General features: G+C 34.9%; 1 protein-coding gene across 1 annotated transcript; it reads left to right on the forward strand.

Annotated features, from left to right (window-relative positions):
• Positions 1-1,605: 1,605 nt before the first annotated feature.
• On the forward strand, positions 1,606-21,398 carry LOC132544936 (golgin subfamily A member 3-like). The gene is made up of 14 exons (XM_060208598.1): positions 1,606-1,672; positions 3,428-3,651; positions 4,116-4,318; positions 6,725-6,896; positions 7,563-7,660; positions 7,989-10,823; positions 11,322-11,553; positions 12,023-12,237; positions 12,417-12,695; positions 13,092-13,208; positions 13,631-13,756; positions 16,008-16,177; positions 16,588-16,701; positions 16,966-21,398. Exons 2-14 carry the CDS (start codon positions 3,471-3,473, stop codon positions 17,093-17,095), a joined length of 4,872 nt encoding a protein of 1,623 aa, XP_060064581.1. The 5' UTR covers positions 1,606-1,672; positions 3,428-3,470; the 3' UTR covers positions 17,096-21,398.
• Positions 21,399-24,305: the final 2,907 nt, after the last annotated feature.

Here is a 24,305-nt window from a genome sequence, read left to right on the forward strand (position 1 = left end):
AAAGGGGACAAACAGAGAAAACCACAGCTGACCGACATTTGTGAGTGGATCGTCAATGCATGGGATAACCTCGACCCCCAGATTATCGTCAACTCATTTCTGAAGAGTTCCATCTCCAACCCCTTAGACGGTAGCAACGACGACATTTTGTGGACAGACGATACCGTCTTCACCCGTGCCAGTGGACACGCTGTTTAAGATGACATGGAGGATGAGTGCGACATCTTCTATCACGATGACGAGATAACTGAGGCAGACTTCCATCCAACAACTTTTTTCAATAGTGATGATGAGGAGGAATTTGCAGGGTTTTAGTGACTACTTGTATAGTGATCAGGGACTGTGTTAAGTGAAAAGTAAATTCCGTGATATTAACTGCTTAGTGCTCTATGGATTATTTATCGTAAGTACCATGGTACCTATTACACTATGATTAACTGCTTAGTGCTCTATGGATTATTTATCGTAAGTACCATGGTGTCTATTACAATATGATTAGTTTAGTGCTATTGTAAACTTGTGATTTATGATGACAGATGTTATTGTCTTTATATAGATGTATTAAAACATTCGAAATTAGGAACTTTCCCTCCAAAAGGTATCAACCAATAAAACACAGGTCAACTAAAAGGTCATGTCAAGGTCAAGTTAGTTCTGGACATTACATACATATATATCATGCACACAGGACATGGACAGTACATGCTCAACTGGACACCGCAATGATGGGTAGATCGCATGATCATACATACATAGAACAAGTCCAGGTAAAAATCTATTTATATCACAGGTAGTGTGAGTAGACACTGTACTATATAGATATATAATATATCTATACATACATACATACACTGCATCAAAACCATTACAATGACTTGACCTGTACTTCATATTATATAAGAAATGATAAAATTAAAACAACATGACAAATGCAAATGACTATAATTACTGTATGGTGAAATAGTTCACCTGGCCACATTAACACAATTTAATGTATCTGCTATTGATTAATATTTTACCTGTATCTACATATATGTAATTATATCATAAGTATCAATCAGTATATTCGCTTCATTACTATTTGATAACGTCTGCGATAGTGTAATAGATAAGGTCGTGGTGACAACAACCAGTTACAAGGCACTTAACCTTGCTTTTCTTGTTGTTTTTTAGTTTTTTTTTCCATCAGGTTATCAATCAGCAATGATTTATTATAGATCAACAACTTGTTTGTTTCAATCCATTTATGTGTTTACTTGGTATGTAAAGCATACTCCGAACATAACTGACTCTGATTATTTAATGTTGGCAATTACTGAAATAAATAACCAAGCATGTTTCTTTCATGCTATTTGTTTTCTTTATCATTATTATTTTTTCAGTTCATTAATTATCGAAATTACTACGCCATTGTCACTAAATGACAACATGACACCAGAAAAATAGATGAAAGGAATATTTTGTATATTTGGAACTTTTGGTACATAAAAAAATAGAATCTCGTCCCAGCTGAGCGTCGAACTCGTGTGGATAAATTAGAATGTGGAGTCTCGCGCCAGTGGTCAGATCTCGAGCGAGTGTGCGAGATGTCAACATCGCAACATGGCAGGAAGTCGGTCTTGACGGAACTTGTCAAAGAAGTTGTCAGTATTTTGTGTCTGGACAGAGAATGGTAAGACCAAATAAGCCGCTTTCAGTCGGTTACTAGATACATGTTCATAACCTACATGTTAAGTAATTATAGTGCACAAACATTCTACGTAATACTATCTTGCACTACGCTTACATACGCCTGCAGCTGGGAGGGGGAAAAGAGAGGAGTGATGGGATCACTCTCGCTCTTGTACCCCGCGGTGACTGGTGTAGCTATTATGAAGTTTGCGTCGTTACAGTATACATGCTCAGGGTAAATGCATAGTAATCTGGTCTTATTATGACGAGTCCTTGTACCAGATGTTTGCAGTAAGACTTTAACATGCCCACGTGGAACATGCCTCTTCATAGAACTAAAACACCATAGTAAAATCATAACAGGACCTTGCTCAGGCCTCTTGTTCTGAAGAACCAACACCTAAGTTGAGAGATAGATTTCACAGTCTTCTGTCGAGTCATGTCATTATTGTAGATGACAAACCCAGTATGACAGAACAACAGACATACATTCATTCTTGACTGATAGGCAGCACAAGTACTGATTAAATAGGTTTTAAGTTTGGTATTTAATATATATTGTCTAGACATCGGTTCCGGACCGTTATGTATTTCGGTCCTTTTGTCAAACCATTTCACATGAACTATTGACCTGGTTGACCTTGCATCTGAATCATTTTTGTTGCTGTAACATGTTACGCTGCCAGAAAGAATGAAAATTTGTGATTAAAACCATTTACCATAAAATTTTGAGACTGAATTTTTTGGCAAATTTGTGTAATTTTCTTAATACACAGTTTTACATGTCAAACATCCTTTCAGATATGAGGAAATCCATCCTCAGATGCCAATGTATTGTTTTCATCTGTCATGTAGATAAAAATTGGGCATAAATAATAGACCATGTCCGCTTACAATTTTTTGGCTATGGAAGTCATGGTTTATATTGAAAAATGATGATTTAAGAATTATCACCTTTGATTACTCATTTCTGATTTTGTCCAGCTAGTGAGTTGTTCACTGAGAGAGGAAAAACAACTTTCTTCAAATAGCTTGTGTTACAAAAAGAAATTTACCAAGAAATAGTCCTTATTTGAGAAAAAAGAACTAAACAATAAAATCTGACCTTGTAGAAAAAAGCATCGAAACAAACATCCACCATTTTTGCACCATTATTTTATTTTGATGTTTTTGTCATCAAAATGTAAATCCTGATCAAACAATGACTATGTAAAACATGTGCTTCTGGGTCACTCTAAGCTAGCTCAAGTGTCTGTGATTAAGCGATTTCATCAGAAATGAAAGATTCCCATTTGGAAGTATCCAATACACATGTTGATCATTTCAGGTGAGCAAACATAAGTCTGTCTCCATTTCATACTAATGTAATAGGAAGTAGTAATGAAGTACATATTTTGTCTCAGCAGGGGCTCAATCTAGCGACCTTTCTGTCTCTAGTCGGACACTGTGGAACTTTCCTCTATCTGAGGTTACATACATAGTCTGAACTCTCAGCTTCTGTATGAATGTGTGAAAACTATTTCTGTGGCTAACATAAGAGACTGACTTCAGGCTACAGGCCAGTTTTGTGCTACCTGCTACAAGATGCCTCTCTCAAGCCTCTTGCAGTGTTAACCTTGTTGTAGTTTGTTAAAACATTAGTTTCTGTCACACATGGTGGTGGTATTTACTTTTTGGGGTGTTGACTAAATTAATCAATGGTTACACAACACTTACCTATCTATATTTAGCTACAAGATATTTATTTTTCCATCAGGTTGCTGGAGGAAGATTTGTCACTGTAGGATGTGGATGCTCCTATGGAGCCAAAGTTTGATCTCGACCTCCAGCAGGTGACCTTTGATGAGGGTGACCTTTCACCTTCTAATGAGCTTGACTCTTTCAGCAATATTGTACACTATGACTCGCACTTCTCTGTAGGCAGAACAACTTCTGTCACGACAACTGCTAGGAGCTACACACAATCAAACACCAACAAAGGTAAATATACTGTATATGCTGTACAGGATAGCTGTAGTAGTGTATTGAGAATCCATTAACCCAGCGTTTCGATGTTGTTAAGAGTCATCAGATGGCCAAATTGACTATACTTTCAGATGATATTAAAAAAACCAACATGTTGATATATAGAAGTATTGAATTTTCATTTCCTAATCTGTATATGAAATGTCAGTATTGAGAGGAAAGAATTTTGTATTGTAATTTAAAGAAAGAAATAATTGTACATTGTGAATTCATCCATAAATTATTAATTTAAGAAATTCTTAAATGGCAGCAATATGATTTTAAAATTTTTCGTATTGTCACTGTAGATATATGATGGCAGGAGAGATTTAAGGAAGCATAGTTACAAAGTTAAAAGGTAAATAGATATTTTAACAGTTAAGAATTTAAGTTAAAAGTATCAGTTTTAATAATATGCGAAATACTAATATTTGTTATAGAAGAGAGACAGAACAGTTTTGTAAACCGTTCCCGCGCTGTTCCACAGCCAAGTCGATTGAAGAGCTCCCAGGTGTACTGTGAGTCTGTGTGTTCTTCACACGCTGAGGAGGACTTGCATGCACTAATCAACCCTGACGACGGTTACGTTACTCGCAAAAGTTTCTCAAAAGTGATACCCACAGACATAAGGACTTTGTTCCAGGTAGGATTCAGTGATTAAAACCAAGCGACAGCTTATTTGGTTCTGCTTAAAGTTTAAATAAGTTTCAAGCTTAAATGATGTTTCACAACTTCTGTTTCAATTAGTTTCAAAAAAATATTTACATGTAAATTAGCTATGAAGAAAAGAATATTAACAAATACATCCTGATCAATACCACTTGTGAAAGAAAGATAAGTGTATGAATGTAGATAATTCCTCTTTAATACCAGCCGTCTTTATTTATGCCAGTGTTTCTGTTTTCTGAAAGTTTGATTACTTTAAAAATGGTGTTTCCAATGATTCAAATCTTTATGTTTTTGAAAAAAAAAAGATAAAATTTGTTTCACAGAAATCATGAAACTTCCTAGATTTTACTGTTGATTTTAATTCCGAGGTATTTCTTCTTTGAGATTTTATTTCATTTTGTGAATTTATTTTGCAATTTAATTTCAGTTTGTATGAATTTATTTTATCTTTTGCAATTTTTTCCATTCTGGAAATTAGCGAAAAAATTTGAACCTGTTGAAAATAACAACCTTGACAGTATATATATATTGAGATTCTACAAATTGTCTGTTAACACTCATTTTCTGGTGGAGATCTTCATAACTCTATTAGAAATCTATACACGGTGATATTAACATAGATATGGTATAAAGGGTTGATAGGATTCCTTAGGTTAACGTCAGTGTTTCTAAAAATAGGACAAGGGGATACACTGTCAAGTAAAGTGGATATCTGGTAAGTTGCACAGCAGGGGTCCTAGCTTGCTGACAGTGTATGTTTTGCCCATAGTGGCCAGGGTTCACCCCAGCTGTTGCCAAAGTCGCATTTTGCGGTAACAAATTTTAATTGGCGATAAATAATGTTAAGTTTGGCAGTTTTTTGGTGACAAAAAAAATCATCAGACTGTCTTATCCAGGTGAATTCACAGCCAAATTAACTACTAAGTGTCATGTTATGACAACTAATCCCCTCCAACAGGCAGGTACCAGGCAAATGGTGTGTACATAGTAGACAATAGAGTAGACTAAGTGTAACTCATGACATTGGGGATATAACAAAAATGATTAAAAAGAGTTATCATGAGCATCCTACCTATTATGATAATTAGTACTTTTAACAAACACTAGGTTTAGAAAAACACAGTCTTTATTTTTAAAAAAAAATTGTAACAAAAATAGCGAGGTGTTTCCTCTTCAAATTAAAATCCTGTTTTTTTTTCATGAATGAATACCTATGTAATAAATACAACTATAAGTATGAAATGCAATGACATTTACTAGAAACATTTGCAGTTCTAATGCAGCCATTTGATAAATATTTTCCCTCCATCTCCACAAAAATCTTAATGGTTGACATACAAAAAGTTAGTAAATGGGACATGTTATGTAGTACCAAAAGTGATCTGGACCCAAATTCAGAAATAGTTTAAACAAAACATTTATTCCACACAATTTACATGAAATTATGACAAGGAAAATTGATAACTCCAGTCTAATATTTCATAGAAAATATCTAATTCTAAATATATTCAGGGGTCAGGACTCCATTCATTTGGTCACAAAATTTTCAATTCACAATTTTTTTCATAAAATATGAATACCATGTACATGACAATACTACCAAGAATACTTTTTCTTAAGCTACCTTATATATGTTTAAGATCTTATTGAAATAAGAGTACTGAAACTGAAGGTGATTTCTTTATTACAGATTATATAGATATTTAATCATATTTAAACAATAAGCTCTTTTATTTAAACATGAATTTTACCCAATTATATTTGTCTCCTAAATTTATCATCTGGTGAAAAAATATCAAATTTGGCAAACTTTTTGGCGTAAGATTTTTAAAAGCTGGTGTGACCCCTGGTGGCACATGTATGTCATTAACACTGCTTTGTAGTGTCATTAATTAATCAACATGTACAAATGTCCTGGCTCTGGGTTATATAGATCATCTTAACCAGACAAGATTGTATGGCACACACAAATGTATTATATATGGTATAACAAAATTGCTGAAATTAGTTGGGCTGATTTTTACCTTGTAACAAAAAGTAGACAATAATATTTATTAATGAATTTCTTAAATGCAAACAAGCAAGATTAGTGACCTTAAACTCTATTTCATTTCAAAATTTCTTAATGAATTTAATTCTATATAGAAGATGTAAAAACAAAATATGCTTATATAGTGAGGCCCTGTCCCAGAATTATTTCAGATTTTGTATCTATGAATTGAAAGACGGACAGAAAATCTGAAATCAATATAATGGTATAATATACATAAAAAATTCTTAGGGAGAAAGTCTTTTGGAAAGGAAAATGGTGTGACAGTCAAGAAGCATACAGCCTAAAGTAATTAGCAACTGAATTTGTTTCTTTTTGGGATATTTACAGGTTTCTGCAAACACCACATCTATACGAAAGAAAAAGATCACCAAGCTTAGGAAGCCATTCATTATGTCTGTCCCTGACACTGGGACCACTGACCCCACCCTCCCTAACAAGGATGGGGCTCCGGCATTTGAGAGTGTGGCTGAAGCTCTACACCTGCAGTGGTCAGTTATTGGTAGGTACCTGGTCATTGGTCAGTGTAGTGTACAGGTCCAGGGTGGACAAAGTCTGTTGCTGGTACATTTATTGTTTTTAAAGTTTATATATCATATAAATGCATGTAATACTGTTAAATATTCTTTCTTTGGAAGAAACAGTATTCTAGACTTTTTTGGTACAAGTATCTGTTACATATTTGCTTGAATTATCTACTTCAAGATCCAATGAAGTTAATACATCAGAGCAGAGAGATATAAGTATAAAGTTTGTATGATGGATAATAATGACTGTATACACAAAATTCTTAGTAAGATTTTGTAAAAGATTTTTATAATGCACAGAATTTACAAAAAACAAAACATTTAACAATGATTACATAACAAAATAAGTAAAAAACGAAATAAGTAAAAAATGAAATAAGTAAAAATCAACAATCCAACAAACTCCAAATTTAAGTAAGGAATAGAGACCTATGAATATAGTGATGTAGTAAAGGTTTTCCAGTGTTTTCATCAATTTGCAGTCAAATTCATTTACAGGAAACCACACAGAAACCTTAATGGATAACAACATGTTCTTCAGTTGAACATACTGGTGTTGCATTGACTTTTCAAAGTATATAACCAACAATTTATAATTAAGCTTAAAGAGCTGCAAACTAGATATTTATCTTGATTTACAGGTGACAAGAAACTGACTCCAGCTTCACCTGAAGTTGTTGCACAAATTGTAGCCGAGGCAGAAAGGAAAATGAAAGCACAAAACCAAGGTGTTGCTCAGGTATGTAATTAAGTGAGCTCAAAGATTCAGAATTTTTTCATACTTTGATACAACAAAATCATGAAATTAATGGATTAAGTGTGGTTCATTGTTACCTCCAGGGAAAAGTGTAATTAACATTAACAAGAGGGGCTGTAAAATTAAATAATCTTTATTATTTTACAAGAATTGAGAAAAAAGTTATTCCAATTTAGTATATTTGTGGGATGTGCATATCAACAGTCAATCACGCAGGGTAATTTCTGGCTTTTCAGCTTTTTGTTTAATCATTGTGTCTGTTCTGCTACATTGATAGTATTTACTTATTTTGTATTTCTGTTAATTTTAGGAGAGCATGTCAACCACAAGACCTGTTGTCACACCCTCTGCCTCGCCAAGTTATAATGGAAATATTTCAGCTAACAATACCCCTTACCCACAGAGTGCCACCCTGACGAACATTCCAAACAACACTCCTGTGTCACAGTATCCAAGTCAAAAAACAGAAACATCCACAGTGTCATCATCAAGTTCACTGTTAGCTGGTCCAGTATCATCTCCAGTGATAGTTAGGGGTGATGGTAATTACAAGGAAGAAGTTTTATCAGGGGAGAGAACTCCAACAAAACTTGAAGTATCCTCATCTCGTTCCCCAGAACTTATACAGATACCAGCTGGCAGCATCACAACTGTGAAGGAGAAGACATCATGGTTTGGTGGAGGAAGCCGGGTCCCTCTAAATGCCCCTACTAAAGGGAAGCTTGTGTCTGAGGGCAGGGAAAGTTACACCCCTGGGGGAGAGGACAGTGAGAGTGAGACAGGCTCAGGGGTAGGGGACAGGGATGAAAGTGTTTCTAGTGCTACAAGTGAGCTTGACAATCTAATTCAAAGTGATACAGACAGTTTTCTTAAATCTCTTCCTCCTGTTAAGGAAGTTGACATGAGTATGTTTGCATCAAAACCACATGTTGTACGTAGTTACTCACCTCCTGTGAAAGAGACTTCCTTCCGTCCGCTTCAACAAAACACTGCTGCAAATATAACCTCTGTGACCTCTGAAGGTGATAGATCACCAAGTAAATTAGCTTCTAGTGACCTACATCCAAACTCTTTAAGTGATTCTGGAATTCCAGGTTTAGAAACAGAACCCACACAAATGGAATTTCAGCCCTCTAAGCTTTCATCAAGTACGCCAAGCAAGCCTAGTTTTGTCATTCCTCAGACTGGACCATTGTTTAAACAACTTCACAAAATATTACCTAAACAGCCAGCAGCTGGAAGCCTTGAAACCAAATCAGACGGAAAACAACTGGATGCTGTCTTAAGAGAGAAAGCCAAACTTGAAGGCCAGTTGGAAATGTTGTCTGAAGAAGCTGCTGTGACTCGTCAGGAGCGGGCGGAACTACAGGCCCAACTTGCCTCATTGAAATTACAATTGGAGACAAATCGTCAAACAGCCAATGATGTCCAGTGTGAAGCCCTCAAGACAGAACTTGACAAGATACAGAGGTCAAAAACTCTTTTGGAGCAGTCATTGGGTTCAGCTCATAAATTTCTGGAGGAGAAAAGCTCAGAGTTTACGATACAACAGGAGGAACTTCGAATGTCACTGGAAGCAAATGATAAGCTTCAGATCAGGATGAAAGAAGTTCGAGATGATGTACGTGCGAAAGAAATGACAATTCAAGCTTTGAAAAATAAAATTGCTGAACTATATGTTGAGGTGCAAACAGTACTACAAGCAAAAATGGAGTCAGAAACAGAAGCCCGAACATCAAAGAATGATCTTGTGGCATTGATTAATACCAAAGACTGGTACCAGCAACAGTTAAAAGCTGCACAGGTAGCAAGGACAACATTACAACATGAACTAACCACACTTCAAGCACAAGTTTCCTCGCAAGGCAGCATCATCGAACGTCTCCGCACAGAAAACACCAAGCTTCGGCAGCAGACAAAGGATATACAACAAAAAGCCCTGCAAGATAAAGAGATGTTGGCGAAACATCTTGAACATATTGAGTCTGATATGATGCACAGAGAAGCTGCTTTCCAGGAAATTCAGCGGGAACGAGTTCTGATGGAGGATACATTTGATACCAAGCTGCAATCGGTCGAGCAGGAACGATCAAGAGCACATACGTTGATGAATATGACTTCCGAACTCGAGACACATCTTGACAAAGCCCAGGACGACCTTAAGAAAAAACAATCTCAAATTCTCACCCTGGAAAATGAACAAATAGACCTGATGAAAAAATTAGCTCTGTCACAGGAGAGTGTAATTGAACGTGATATGGCTGTGGAGGAACTACAACAGAAATTGATAGAAGTGGAAAGCAGTTTGAAAGCATTCCAATCCAGCCTAAGTGAGAAGGAATCTGAGATCTGGAAACTGAAAGAGGAGAAGGCTGCCGTAGAGATTTCTCTTCAAGCAGCAAAGGAGGAAAAACAGTCTGTTGATAATGCTCTTGCAAGCCTTAAAGATAATATGGGTAAAGTGGAGAAAAATTTCCGCCACATGAAACAAGAATTAGGAAACAGAACGGTAGAGTATAATGAACAGAAGAAAGAAACAGCAACTCTTCAAGAAGAATTGATCGTTGTAAAGGAGAAATTAGAGAAGGAAAAGAAAGGAAATCATGCTGTGGATAGAGAGAACGAGGAACACCAGATGGCCATGGATGAGATGAGAACACGGAAAGTCCATCTTGAAGAAGAGGTGAAGTTTCTAAATACAGAATTGGAAGCAGTGAAGGGAAGTGGGATAGAAAAAGAGAAGAAAGCGGAGAGCTTGGAGTCAGAATTACAAAACTTAAAGGAGAAACTAACTGAGATGGAACAAAATCTCGGAGAAGATAAAATGTCTTCAGCTTTGCTGGAGGAACTTCAGAGTGAAAATACAGAGTTAAAAAGTACATTGAAAAAATCCGATAAACAGCACCAGAAAGATTTGACAAAGCAAAAAGCCAAAGTTGCCAAACTAAACGTAGATCTGAAATCACTTCAAAGTGAACTCGCCCAGAGACAAAGTGTGTTGGAGTCGAATGCTGAACTATTAACGAGTAAATTACGAGAGATGACGGTGGAGAAGGAGCAGATGGAAACTGAGTTGTCAATGGCACACAGGAAGTATGATCTGAGCATGCTCCAACAACAGGATCAGCTGAAAACTGAATTACAGGTAAGAATGAAAGGTCATTGTAGCCGTAAAATGTTTTTGATCTGTTGAAGGTAATAATGTAAGAAGTGTTATACATATCTACTAAGTTCCTAAATTTGAAGGGATTAAAATGAAGTACAGAAATACAAGTCCCAGTACTTAACTGTGTATAGTTAAGTACTATACATGTACAAGGGTATATTGAGTCAGTGGACACTTACTAATCACCACAGTGCCAATCATTCTGTTTACAGTGTTGGCAGTTTTTAATATTCATGAAGGACTGATTTTTTTATATTTTAGAAACAGGAGTAACATTGCGGAAAGTAATTCTTGAAATTGCTTTTAGGGCCTAAGTCTATTACTTAACGATTTGTGTTTTGCATGAAGACATATTTGTAAATATAAAGAAAACATCAGTTTCTGTTTAACATGAAATAATTCTTTGATTGAAAATACACTATGTCTTTATAGTAACTTTAGTGGAAGGTTTGTAATTTATTTTATGTTGAATATCAGTGTATAGCAGCAGAGCTAGAAAATACAAAGCTCCAGAAACAAGCATTAGAGAATGATTTGATGGAACTTCAACGTGTGAAGGAGTTGGAAGTTCAAGAGTACAGTCAGCAGTTGTCTGCCCTTGAGACAGAAATAGCACGTGTTCAGGAATTACAAGTTGACACAGAAGGCCTGCAGCGGGATAACCAAAACCTGTCTCTGGACCTGGAGAAGGAGAAAGGTCGAGTAGAAGGTAGGTCAAGAGAAAAGGACATATTGACAAATTTTGTTTAGTGGGTAGAGTTTATAATCACTTAATGTCCTAGATCTACCATTTTATGTACCCGGCAATAACCCTATACCTGGTAATAAGCCCATGACGGATGATAAGCCCATCCAAATTAACATTGATAGCAATGTAAGAAATGCTATGGCACTACCCAGCAAAGAGTCTGCCTGTTATAAGCATCAGGAGAAGACAGTATCCTGTATTTAGTAATCCTGTGTCTTATTTATGTATCTGTCCATTCATCTGTCTCAAGTTTTGTTTGTGGATTTATATTCTAATGAAATTGTTTTAACATGTATTTCTTTCAGTTTTATTCCCTAATGCTTTTCATTTTGTTATTTCACCAATAATAAAAATTTACATGTACAATGAAGTACGTTTATCCCGTATATTCTTGCCTTTATGTAACATTTTAACAACAACATGTTTGCAGGTTTGATGAAGACCAACACTGCATTGAAGGAACACATCTCACAGCTTGAGGATGCTCTGGCTGGGCGTGAATCTGCACTTGTTGACCTCCAAAATCTGACCCGTGGGGAGGTTCAGGACCGTGAGAGGGTGGAGGCTGAACAAAGCCGATTGGTCCAGAACTTAGAAAATAAACTTACCCAAGAGAAGGAGTCACAAAGAGAGCTCAGAAAACAGGTGAAGTTTACCTTCCCAAAGACAAATAAAATACATGAAGAGCTGTTCAATTAAAACTCTGTCCTTGCTGAGAACTCTGGGGTTTTTAGAGAGATATACTATTAGATATTTTATCTATCAAACATCATATCAAGAAGAATTGAATAGCTTAAAAGACATTGTTTATCAATATTTTTCAGATTGGCACCAAAATTTCAGAAAATAAAAAACTGAAACGACATCTAGAATCAGTGAAGGCAGACAGAGATAGTGTCCAGCAGGACCTTGACCACCGGTCAAATGAGTTAGAGAATCTACGCAGTGAGCTGGACAACAGCAAGCAGCTAGAAGTTGTCCAGAGCAGTCAAATTAGTACAATGGATGCTGAGAATAAGTCGTTAGCCCATCAACTGGAAAGGGTGAGGCAAGAATTGACAGACAATCTAGCAAGGGAACCAATTATACAGGAGCAGATGACCGTAAGGATATTAACGTACTTTATTGATCTTTATAGTGTTTTTAGTCCGTTCGTCCATCTGTCCGTCCATTAACCACCCCTTTCTGCTTTGTAACTATATCCAACTCATCTTTATAAACCTCCAGTAGGTTTTCATTTATGAAATGAAGACTCTTAGCAAACTTCTGTAGGATACTTCACTGTGGTTTTGTTTGACTTGATTTGTGTTTCTTGCTCGCCTCCAGATATCTCTTTGTCTGTTGATCATCAGTGTCTACCATTCATTTATAAGAAATATTCTAGAGAATAAACTTAGGTTGTAGATCAACAATTTTCACAGTTAAATTTCTTTCATTTATTAAGTTCAGGTTTGCAAAGTACCTCCTAGAAAATTACATGTTACTTATTTTGATCTCAGAGTCTGCAATGGCAGTTAGAACAGAAGTCACGTGAGGTTGAGGCTCTCACAGGTCAAAGGTCATTGGCTGAACAGAGGCAAGGCATAGAGATAGAAGACCTACAAAAAACTGTACAGGTAAGGAATGAATCAATTACATACTTATAATGAAGTTGACAGTTTGTTCTATGTACCTAAAAGAGTGATAATAAGTGAGGACTAAGTCTGAGGACCAGATCTTGACATGTCATATTTTTTTGACCTTTGACCCATGTCTGGTAATAAGCCTATCCACATTTATTGTATTTTCTATACAAGTGTAAGTAAAGATTCTAGCAATGAGCCTGCCTTCCAACTTTTAAACAAAGTTTATCTGTTGGTCCCTTAGACTTGTTGTAGAATAACTGTAATCAGACAAGGTTGATATGTTGATGCATAACCTGATACGGTAATCTTTAAGATTCCACAACATCGGAGCTTTTACTGCTTTATGCTAACAGTATTTCCACTTCATACTAGTAACAAATTATTTGAATTAGAAATTGTTCTTAAATTTACAGAATCAGCAAACGGAGCTGGAGAATCTAAGACAGGAGCTGGCTGTAGCAAGACAGGAGAGGTCTGTCTCACAGACAGAGATGTCACAGCTACGTGCCACACTGAAAGCCTCTGTACAACATCACAAGGTAGATATATATATATATATACATATATATACCTAATAACCAGAGATATCACAGCGATATGTCACACTGATGGCCTCTGTACAACATCACAAGGTAGACATATATATATATATATATACACCTAATAACCAGAGATATCACAGCGATATGTCACACTGATGGCCTCTGTACAACATCACAAGGTAGATATATATATATATATATATACACCTAATAACCAGAGATATCACAGCGATATGTCACACTGATGGCCTCTGTACAACATCACAAGGTAGACATATATATATATATACATACATATACCTTATAAACAGAGATATCACAGCTATATGTCACACTGATGGCCTCTGTACAACATCACAAGGTAGACATATATATATATATATACATACATATACCTTATAACCAGAGATATCACAGCTATATGTCACACTAATGGCTCTGTACAACATCACAAGGTAGACATATATATATATATACATACATATACCTTATAACCAGAGATATCACAGCAATATGTCACACTAATGGCTCTGTACAACATCACAAGGTAGACATATATATATATACATACATATACCTTATAAACAGAGATATCACAGCAATATGTCACACTAATGGCTCTGTACAACATCACAAGGTAGACATATATATATATACATACATATACCTTATAAACAGAGATATCACAGCGATATGTCACACTGATGGCCTCTGTACAACATCACAAGGTAGACATATATATATATATACATACATATACCTTATAACCAGAGATATCACAGCGATATGTCACACTGATGGCCTCTGTACAACATCACAAGGTAGACATATATATATATACATACATATACCTTATAAACAGAGATATCACAGCGATATGTCACACTGATGGCCTCTGTACAACATCACAAGGTAGACATATATATATATACATACATATACCTTATAAACAGAGATATCACAGCGATATGTCACACTGATGGCCTCTGTACAACATCACAAGGTAGATATATATATATACACCTAATAACCAGAGATATCACAGCGATATGTCACACTGATGGCCTCTGTACAACATCACAAGGTAGATATATATATATACACCTAATAACCAGAGATATCACAGCGATATGTCACACTGATACAACATCACAAGGTAGACATATATATATATATATATATACACCTAATAACCAGAGATATCACAGCGATATGTCACACTGATGGCCTCTGTACAACATCACAAGGTAGACATATATATATATATACATACATATACCTTATAACCAGAGATATCACAGCAATATGTCACACTGATGGCTCTGTACAACATCACAAGGTAGACATATATATATATACATACATATACCTTATAACCAGAGATATCACAGCGATATGTCACACTGATGGCCTCTGTACAACATCACAAGGTAGATTAGGACATCCAAAACAAAACAAAACTCAAGTAGTTGTAATATGTATAGTGTTTTTACATCTTGATAAACAGACTTGTCACAGCAACATACCACACTGAGGGCCTCTGTACATATCTGTAATAATACCAACACGAATAGCTCTTATTTCATCATATCAATGTATGATATCCTGATTTACATCTTCCTGCGAAGTGGACATGCAAAGACATCAATAGATCCTAGTGTAGACTTCACGGGAATTGTGTACCTCAGTTGATACCATAGCTGTAGTATGTCTTTGAAGTCTTTACTTGCCTGAATTAGCTACGTACTGGTCAACACTCCCAGAAAGATTCATCACATTTGGACAGTTTTAGACAAAGGTCATTCCTAGGGATAAACTAGAGGTTTAAGAACTTGAAAGATGAAATATTGAATTTAGAGGATTAAAATTGTAAATACCAGGTATGTCTTGTCAAGGAAAGTGCTGGAGCTGACCTTCAATCCTGTATTAACGTTTAGGGGGAAAAAAGGGATAATATTGTTTTCATCCTGCAATCAACCTAGGGCATTCCAACTTGTGTCGACTTGGATTGATCAGTATATGTCAATGGGATAGCTTTTCGTGGTATTTATTGCTACTGTAAAAGATGTGGGTGGACATATTACCAGACAAAGTCATATTGACAGATCAATAATTATGATATAAAAAGGAAGTTTTTATAAGGTCAGGAAAAGGATCATAAAATTTGATGTTTCTGATGTTGGGGGTACAGGGAATCAATCATAAAAATTTTCCTCATTATAATCTTACCGATGTTGTTTTGGTGTAGCTGACTCGGAAGTTGAATGAGAATACAGAGCTGGAGGATAGAGGAGATATACGTGACGCTGGAACACAGGTGGAAAGTCGGGATCTTCCCATGATTCCACCTCTGCCGTTTGACCTTGACAGTGTAGAGAAGTTACTACAGAATTCTACAGTCAAAGCTCTGGAAAGCAAGTAAGTGGTCATCAAAAGGTTGTCACTGATGTTAACGTGATTGTAACAAGTAATAAAGTAGTCCCACCTGGTGTTTGAACTCCTGATTGGTTAGAATTGATATACAATGTACCAAATATGAGGATTTGTCTTTTAGTTGTCATGGTGATAAGTTGAAAGTTCTATATTAAGTGTACACATCAAGTGAGGCTAGGTTACATTTCCAAAAATTATGCAAATATCAAACAAGCAAAATGTGTTGTTAAGAATTTTCTTCTGATTGTTGTAGAATTTGTAAAATGAAAGTTCAGAGGTTGATAGAATGTTTTACTGGATCTGTCAGTGATTTTGTTATCATCAAACAATACTGACGTATTATGATTTATTATTGGGTCTGACTTCAATCACATTCCAATTAAATAATATTTCAGACCATTAGACAATCTGCAGACGTGTCTTAGTTCACTAAGGTCAGAGATCACAGGTTTACAGAAACAGATGGATGACCACATCAGCACTGTGGAAACTTCTACTCAGTCTTGGAGGTAAAAACTATTACAAACATATATATGTGTGTATTAAAAAGTGGGGATAATGTTAAAAAACATTGAATTGGAATAATCTTATGTTATGAGGCACTGATAACTGCTTCTGTTTATTTTGGAATAGATTTGCTATAACCTTAATGATCTTTCAATATCATCCGTTCAACCTTTGTCTTGACCTTTGATAATTTCATTCATTTGACCTTTTTACATTTACCTCAATTACCTGTGACATTTGCTAATTTGACCTTTATGACCTTTCAGTTCAGTGGAAGACCAGGTAAATGAATTGCGAAAGATAGTGAAGACAATAAATGGCACAAGCATGATGACCAACGGTCAAGGGATGGATTCTCTGGCCGGAGCTGGTGTGGCTGGAGTGATTGATATCTAAGTACACTTATGGAAACAACCCATGGGCAGCAGCTTTGTTTTACAATACTCCCTCCTATTGAATTGTCCCAGAAACTTTGAAAATCAGAAGAAAACAGAGATGGCTATAAAGAAAATTGGGTATAGCCAGATTTTTTTGATGATTTGTCTGTCTATACAGAATCAAATGTTCTCGGGAAAATCTCAACGGTGTCATTGTTTCATCAATTATTTTCACCAAATCTCTGTGTAAATTTTTTTTTCTTATATATTTTTGTGCATTTTGTGTTTGTATTCATATCATGATTTACTGCTGCCCCAGAGAAAGATCTTTGTAATTTATATTTTATAATTTTTCTTACCAGATTTTGTTTTCGTATCATCCGAGACAAATTAGAACTTATCATTTGTGTATATGTGTGGGTCACTGATCTGTTTTCTATTGAATAATTATTGATGACCTTGTTGCAGGGACTATATTTTAGTGTAAGTTGTATACTGACATGTTCAAATTCTAATGCATTAATGCATTTGTGGTTTCTTTTTTGGGGTCTGCAAATGGACCTTTTGATTACAACACTATGAAGGAGAGTATGACTTAAGCACAACCTTTTGTGATGTGATCAATTGTCAAATTTAATTTCTTTTTGTCTCTACGCAAAAATAAACAATTTCTGTAATTTTCAAGTGTATTTATTATTCCAGTTTAATTCAAAATCTTTATTGTCACATTTTTGTTTGTCAAGTCCATATTATTTATTGTATCTTTGATCTTCAGCAATGCATATGTGTTTCATATTATGCAGAACGTTACTCTCATGAAATACAAAAACTTTCTGTATGTGTTGTGTGGTGTATAATGAGAAAACTTTGATGATGTGCTGTATTCATCCCTAATTGTACAAAATGTTTCGTATTATTTTTCTTTGACAATTGCTGCCTTATAGACGATATCTCAACCTTGTCACCCTTCATTTTTATATGGGATTTCCCTTCCTTTGATCTGGTCAAGTTCATTGTTATATATAAGGTTGGGAAGGCTATTATTACTGACCCACCTGAAGTATTGTGTGTGGGGTAAATATAATTGGTGATGTTTATTTTTTTAATTGTTTTATTGTATTGTTGCTTAATGAATGAATGTTTTGTTTGTTTTTGGGGGGTCATTTTTAACAGGATTTCCATATTTTCATGTGCCAATAATATGTAAATAATGGCCAAAATATTTGTTAACATCTGATGTACACTGCCTTTTGTTGATTGAATTGATGTGTTTTAAATTATTCCAGTTTTTGTGGTGTCCATATGTAACTTGTGGAATTTTTTTTGTGGTCATATCATTTTATGGTATTTTGTTGTTATCAATTTCCTTGACCTGTAAGCTGTATCTGTAAGAGTGAGGGATGCGATACTACTCGGTCATACTGTATAGTTGGTAATATTTGTGGAATATTTATTTTCACGGTTATTATGACTATTAAAAATAAGGCATAATTGATTACCCAGGAAACATTTTTATGGTGAATGTAAATCTCACAAAATATCTGTTCTGTCTGTGTACATTGATAGGAATTGAAAGACAAACACAAAAATAAATAGCTGTAAAGTATGCCAAACTATGGTTCTGCAAAATATGAGCCCCTTGAAACTAACAACTGTGCAGTATGTCAGACTTACTCAAGTGCCAATTTGATCCTGTTTGAAAAATATTCTGGTACAAACTGTACATTACTGTATCAGTCCTTTTATTTAATGATTAAGAATCTCTGAAAAAAACTACTTTATTACTGAAGATGAATATTAAGATTTTTTTCTTGATGTTCCTTAGTCAATCACCATTGGTTGTAATTGGTTTTTTTTTATTATAATCCAGTTAGTGACTACAAAGTTATCCCAGAGTTGTCAGTATATTGAAGAATGTGAGAACGTGCCACTTTGTATTTAGATGACAATATCGACATGTTTTTTCCAAAAATTTGTTCTTAAGTTTCCATTTAATTGTCAGACAGAAATAGATCTGGCTGCTCCTCCGGAATTTCCCTATGTACGGAAAGTCTTGAATCTGTCATAAAAGATTATAATGAATCATCACCAACACATACATCAATGCATGAAACCTAAACATTAAAACTTCAACTTCTGAATATTGAAATGTGTCGTTTGAGCTTACACTTGTTGAAAGTGAATTTCCTCTGTGCTACAGATATGACTACAAAGTTATTAATACTTTTGTGATTTTAAGAAATGTACCTGTCTAGTTGTTTGTAATAATTCTAAGCAACTTCTATTTGTTGTGCTTTGGTTTATTTGTGCTTGGCCTGTTGTGATAATTGTTCAATATGTTTAATTGAAGTTTTGCAATATGTTTGTTGATTTTGATGTCTCATCATTTTGGTTTGGTATTGTATATACTGGTATTCATCATGCTAAATCACAAAGTTATTTTTCTGCTCTGATATAAGTGATTGTGTAATTGTTGTGGCAGATTTGAATTTGATCTGAATTTTATATTAAAACAGTGCAGTTAACTCCACTGCTCTGGTGTAAATTTATGTTTGAAGGACATACAACAAATGATGACTTTTGCTATTTGAAAAGGTAGACAACATGTGATGACTTTTTGAGAAGAACACAAAAATTATGACTTAATATGCACAATTATAAAAGACACATTTGAAAGGTGGGCAAGAATGAACAGTATTATTTGATTAATTTTATTTGGAATTTTAGAATGGTAAATAGTTATACTCAAGGCAGATAACTCAAATCATATGTAGAATGAAATATGAACCAACAAAGATATGTAATACTTAAAGGTTCAATTACGATGCCTTGCCAGGTATATATATGTATCAGTTTTTGACAAAACTACTTTAAGGTAATCCTGAAAATTTAATTTCTCCTGAAAACAACATGGCAGGGGTTTGATGCATGTGGTGTTATTAATATTATATATTAGATTTGTTTTCAGTTCCTGAATCTTTCTGGTGATGTCAAATCCATGTACCATTTTGTCTTTATGTTGCATGAAAACATCCGACAGTCTGTGCAGAAAATTTAGGATGTATTCAGTTTTGTTTCCTTTATCAAATGATGTTTAATGATCATGAAATGAAATATTCCTGTGTTTCAAAATGTGCACATTACATGTACAGTTGTACGTCTCATTCTCAAAGTGTAAGGTCATTTTTAAGCTTTTTCTGTCGTCTAGGCAGAAGGTCATGTCTTAGCTCTACAACTACCAAAGTGGTTCATGTTTTATGATTATGACACTAAACAAGTGCAATTGTTAGTATCACATCAAAATTGTTTGTTTTCATCACCTAATTGATGGTTTCAGTTTTCAAGTGTTTGCAGAAATTAAGCTCTTTGATTGTGGCTTACAGCATTATTTTAGTATTCTTGAATATCATATCTAAAATTTCCTTTATGTTGTTCAACTAATTTGTACATCAATACTGTCATCAGAGGCAGAATGATTCAGTAAAAATGTTCAGTATCTACAGCAAAAACCATCATCAATAAACTTATTTCTTCAGCTACTTTCAGTACCTGTCAGGATTGCTGCCATTCTAAATGAGCAGGTAGCTAGCATTTATGCTTTGAAAAATATTAACTTATTAGTTTTAAAATCTGAAATTTTTAATAAAACTCGAGACTTACAACTAGAAAATACTGGTCAGAAAAAGGTATTGTGTAAAAATATGATTATTCTTAGTGAAGACAAGAATATTATTTTGGTCAATTACACTGTTGAAAAAGCAGTAAAAAAAAAGCACAATGATATATTAAGGAAGTTTTACTATATCAATACTGCTAGTCAATGGCACTTTGGAAAATTTTCTAACAGTAATGCAATGTTAAGCTATTATAACCTATTAATAACAGTTACATATTACACAAACATCAATTGCTATTGTTAATTCTCCTAACTTTTCATTTAGACATATACACAATGTACATTTGAACATTGTGACTTGGTTATTGGGGGTATTTTTCATTCTTCAGTTACAACTGGTTTATGCAGAGAAATGTTCTATATTTAGACTTCCCTATGGTTTCTTACTTTCACTTTACATAAGGTTTACATTGTCATTGGAATTGGCGGCCGACTTTCACTTTATATTGTCAAAATGTTTATTTTCTTTAATAAATGTAAAGGTCACGACTTCATCATAGGATTCTAGCATATGGATTTTTTATGTATCTTGGATAAATATTTCTTTTGAAACAGTTTGTACCAGACTTTCAGTCATAATTAACCAGATGTACCTTTGCTATTCTATTTGTTAAACATGTGGGTTGATATAATAAAATATGAAAAACAAAAATGATTTTGTTGCTATATACAAACATCTACTGAGATGAAGGCAACTATCAAGTACCTACTATATAGAATATATACTTTGATACCTCAACTGGTAGAGTGTTAGACATTTAAGACTGAGTAAAATCCCAGGTATGTGGAAATGGATCCTTACTAAACTCTGTTTCTCAGATGCCCAGATGGGACTCTTCCACGATTAGTTGTTATAAGGGTTCAGTGGACACTAGGGAGAAATTCTGTCTTATTCTTGCCTCTCGTGAAACTTGCTCTATCTGTCTAGTGTCCAGTACATTGCCAGAGTCAGGCCAACTCTCTCAATCAGACTGTCACATAGGCCAACTTGAGATTCTCTTGGGTACCGTCAATGCAACCGACAACGGTTTGATGCCATTGCTTCAGTTCTATAATACTTTTTGTCTCCCCTTAATAGAATTAAACTGTCAAATTGGACTGTACTATGACCAAATCCCTTTTATAGTACAAAACAGCTATAGTGGACTGTACCTTGTTCATTGTCTCCCCTCTATAGTACACAACAGTCAAAGGGGACTGTACCATGTTCATTATCTCCCCTCTATAGTACACGACAACTAAAGTGGACTGTACTATGTTCATTGTCTCCCCTCTATAGTACACAACAGTCAAAGGGGACTGTACCATGATCATTGTCTCCCCTCTATAGTACACAACAGTCAAAGGGGACTACCATAATCAGTCTCCCCTCTATAGTACACAACAACTAAAGTGGACGGTACCATGTTCATTGTCTCCCCTCTTTAGTACACCACAACTAAAGTGGACTGTACCATGTTCATTGTCTCCCCTCTATAGTACACAACAACTAAAGGGGACTGTACTATGACCAAATCCCCTTTATAGTACAAAACAGCTATAGTGGACTGTACCATGTTCATTGTCTCCCCTCCTAGTACACAACAGTCAAAGGGGACTGTACCATGTTCATTGTCTACCCTCTATAGTACACAACAACTAAAGGGGACTGTACCATGTTCATTGTCTCCCCTCTATAGTACACAACAGTCAAAGGGGACTGTACCATGTTCATTGTCTCCCCTCTATAGTACACAACAACTAAAGGGGACTGAACCATGTTCATTGTCTCCCCTCTATAGTACACAACAGTCAAAGGGAACTAAACCATGTTCATTGTATCTTATACAGATACATAAATTTTATTGAAATTTCTAAACTTGTACACAAACACAAAAAATATACATATTTTGGTAAGAAATTCATGTATTCCAATTACAGGCTACACTTTAATGGCTTAATGTAATAGCTGAACATTCCCATAAACCAAGCATTTATGTATGACCATATCTTAAACCTCTTGCCAAAAGTAGTTGAGAAATAAATTGAGTAACAAATACGCAGACATGATATGCTTAAACCACAACAGAATCTTCAAACTCCATAATGAACTCTATTAGACTATATCCTTAAAGTGACCTGACCTTCCTCATCCCTAATATTTCATGTTGATTCCCATTTTCACTTATTGACCTTTTAACCCCAATAAGAACCTTTATGACTGTTTTTGTGATGTTCATAACCTTTTGGCACATTCATGCTGGTATGAACCTCAGGATTTCAATCTTAGAGTTAACCAAATATATTCACATTCCCCGCCCCCCAAAATTGATTGTTAAACCTCATCACTGATTAAAAATGTTATCCCTGATCAGGGAATATAAACACAAATCAAACATTATTCATTAACAAAATATAATAAGAATATTACTATTTGGCCCACATTGAAATATTTCGTTCCAATCTGAAATATTCATTATTTAAACGTTTCAACATTACATAACATGAATGAATATCACAGGAACTAGGCATATTGATATTATAGTTAAATATTCCTTATAGAAATATGACTGTCACCTGTGTATATATCATAACAAACTAAAGACAAAAAAATAAAGTTATAGAAATATGACTGTCACCTGTGTATATATCATAACAAACTAAAGACAAAAAAATAAAGTTTTTCTTAAGTTGATAACAAGTGTAAACTCAACATTTCAAGACAAAAAAGTAAAACTAAATACTTATAAACCATACATTTTTTATCGTTCAATAAGTCCAGGCTAATAACAAACAATCTCGGCCTAGCAGGAGGTAGAGACTATTCTGTTTCCCAGAGTTATTTCCCTTCGTTCCACTCAATAGAGATTGGCTTCCCATCCGAGTAAGGAGTAATGGTAGGGTGAGGAATTGGAGGGCAAAAAGATATTATTTGTTAGTATTTCTGCAGCACAGCAATAGATATTATACTTTTAAATTTCTAAACAAAAACTTTACAAAACAAGAGGCCCATGTGCCTGTAAAGGCATCTGACTATAAAGACCTATACATAGTCATAGTAGGATCAGTTACAAAATGATTAAAGCAGTTTAGAATATTTTAGTAGTAAAGGCAAAAAAACACTTCTTATTTCAATTTCTCCAAATCCCCCCCCCCCAGAAAAAATTTCATTTGATAATGACCATCTCGGTATCATTTCAGTTTTTCGCTTAATCCCATCCTTAAAGCTTGAGAAGATTAAAATAGGCATTGTCCTGAGAAACAGTGATTGTTACAAAATGGCCACTATAACTGCAATACTGAATTGTGGATAAGGCAGAAAAATAACACTTTGATGGCTTCTCCTGTCCTTGCTTATTATCTACTAGCAACACTAGTGGAATTTGAAAAGAAGCTTAAAATGTGTTTTTGAAGATGGCAGCCATACTGAAGTATGACTGACAATAGTGAAACTTGGGAAGACCTTAAAAATGTGAAAAGTGGCATATGGCGCACTCTGGAAGGTGATGATAACAGACAAAAAAACAATGGATAAAGGTCATTGGGTCAGATGACCTCAAAAGTTGAGATCTCC

This window comes from Ylistrum balloti, unplaced genomic scaffold, assembly GCF_031769215.1.
Source record: "Ylistrum balloti isolate Yb309-2 unplaced genomic scaffold, AGI_CSIRO_Ybal_v1 Utg369816, whole genome shotgun sequence".
Lineage (NCBI taxonomy): Eukaryota > Metazoa > Mollusca > Bivalvia > Pectinida > Pectinidae > Ylistrum > Ylistrum balloti.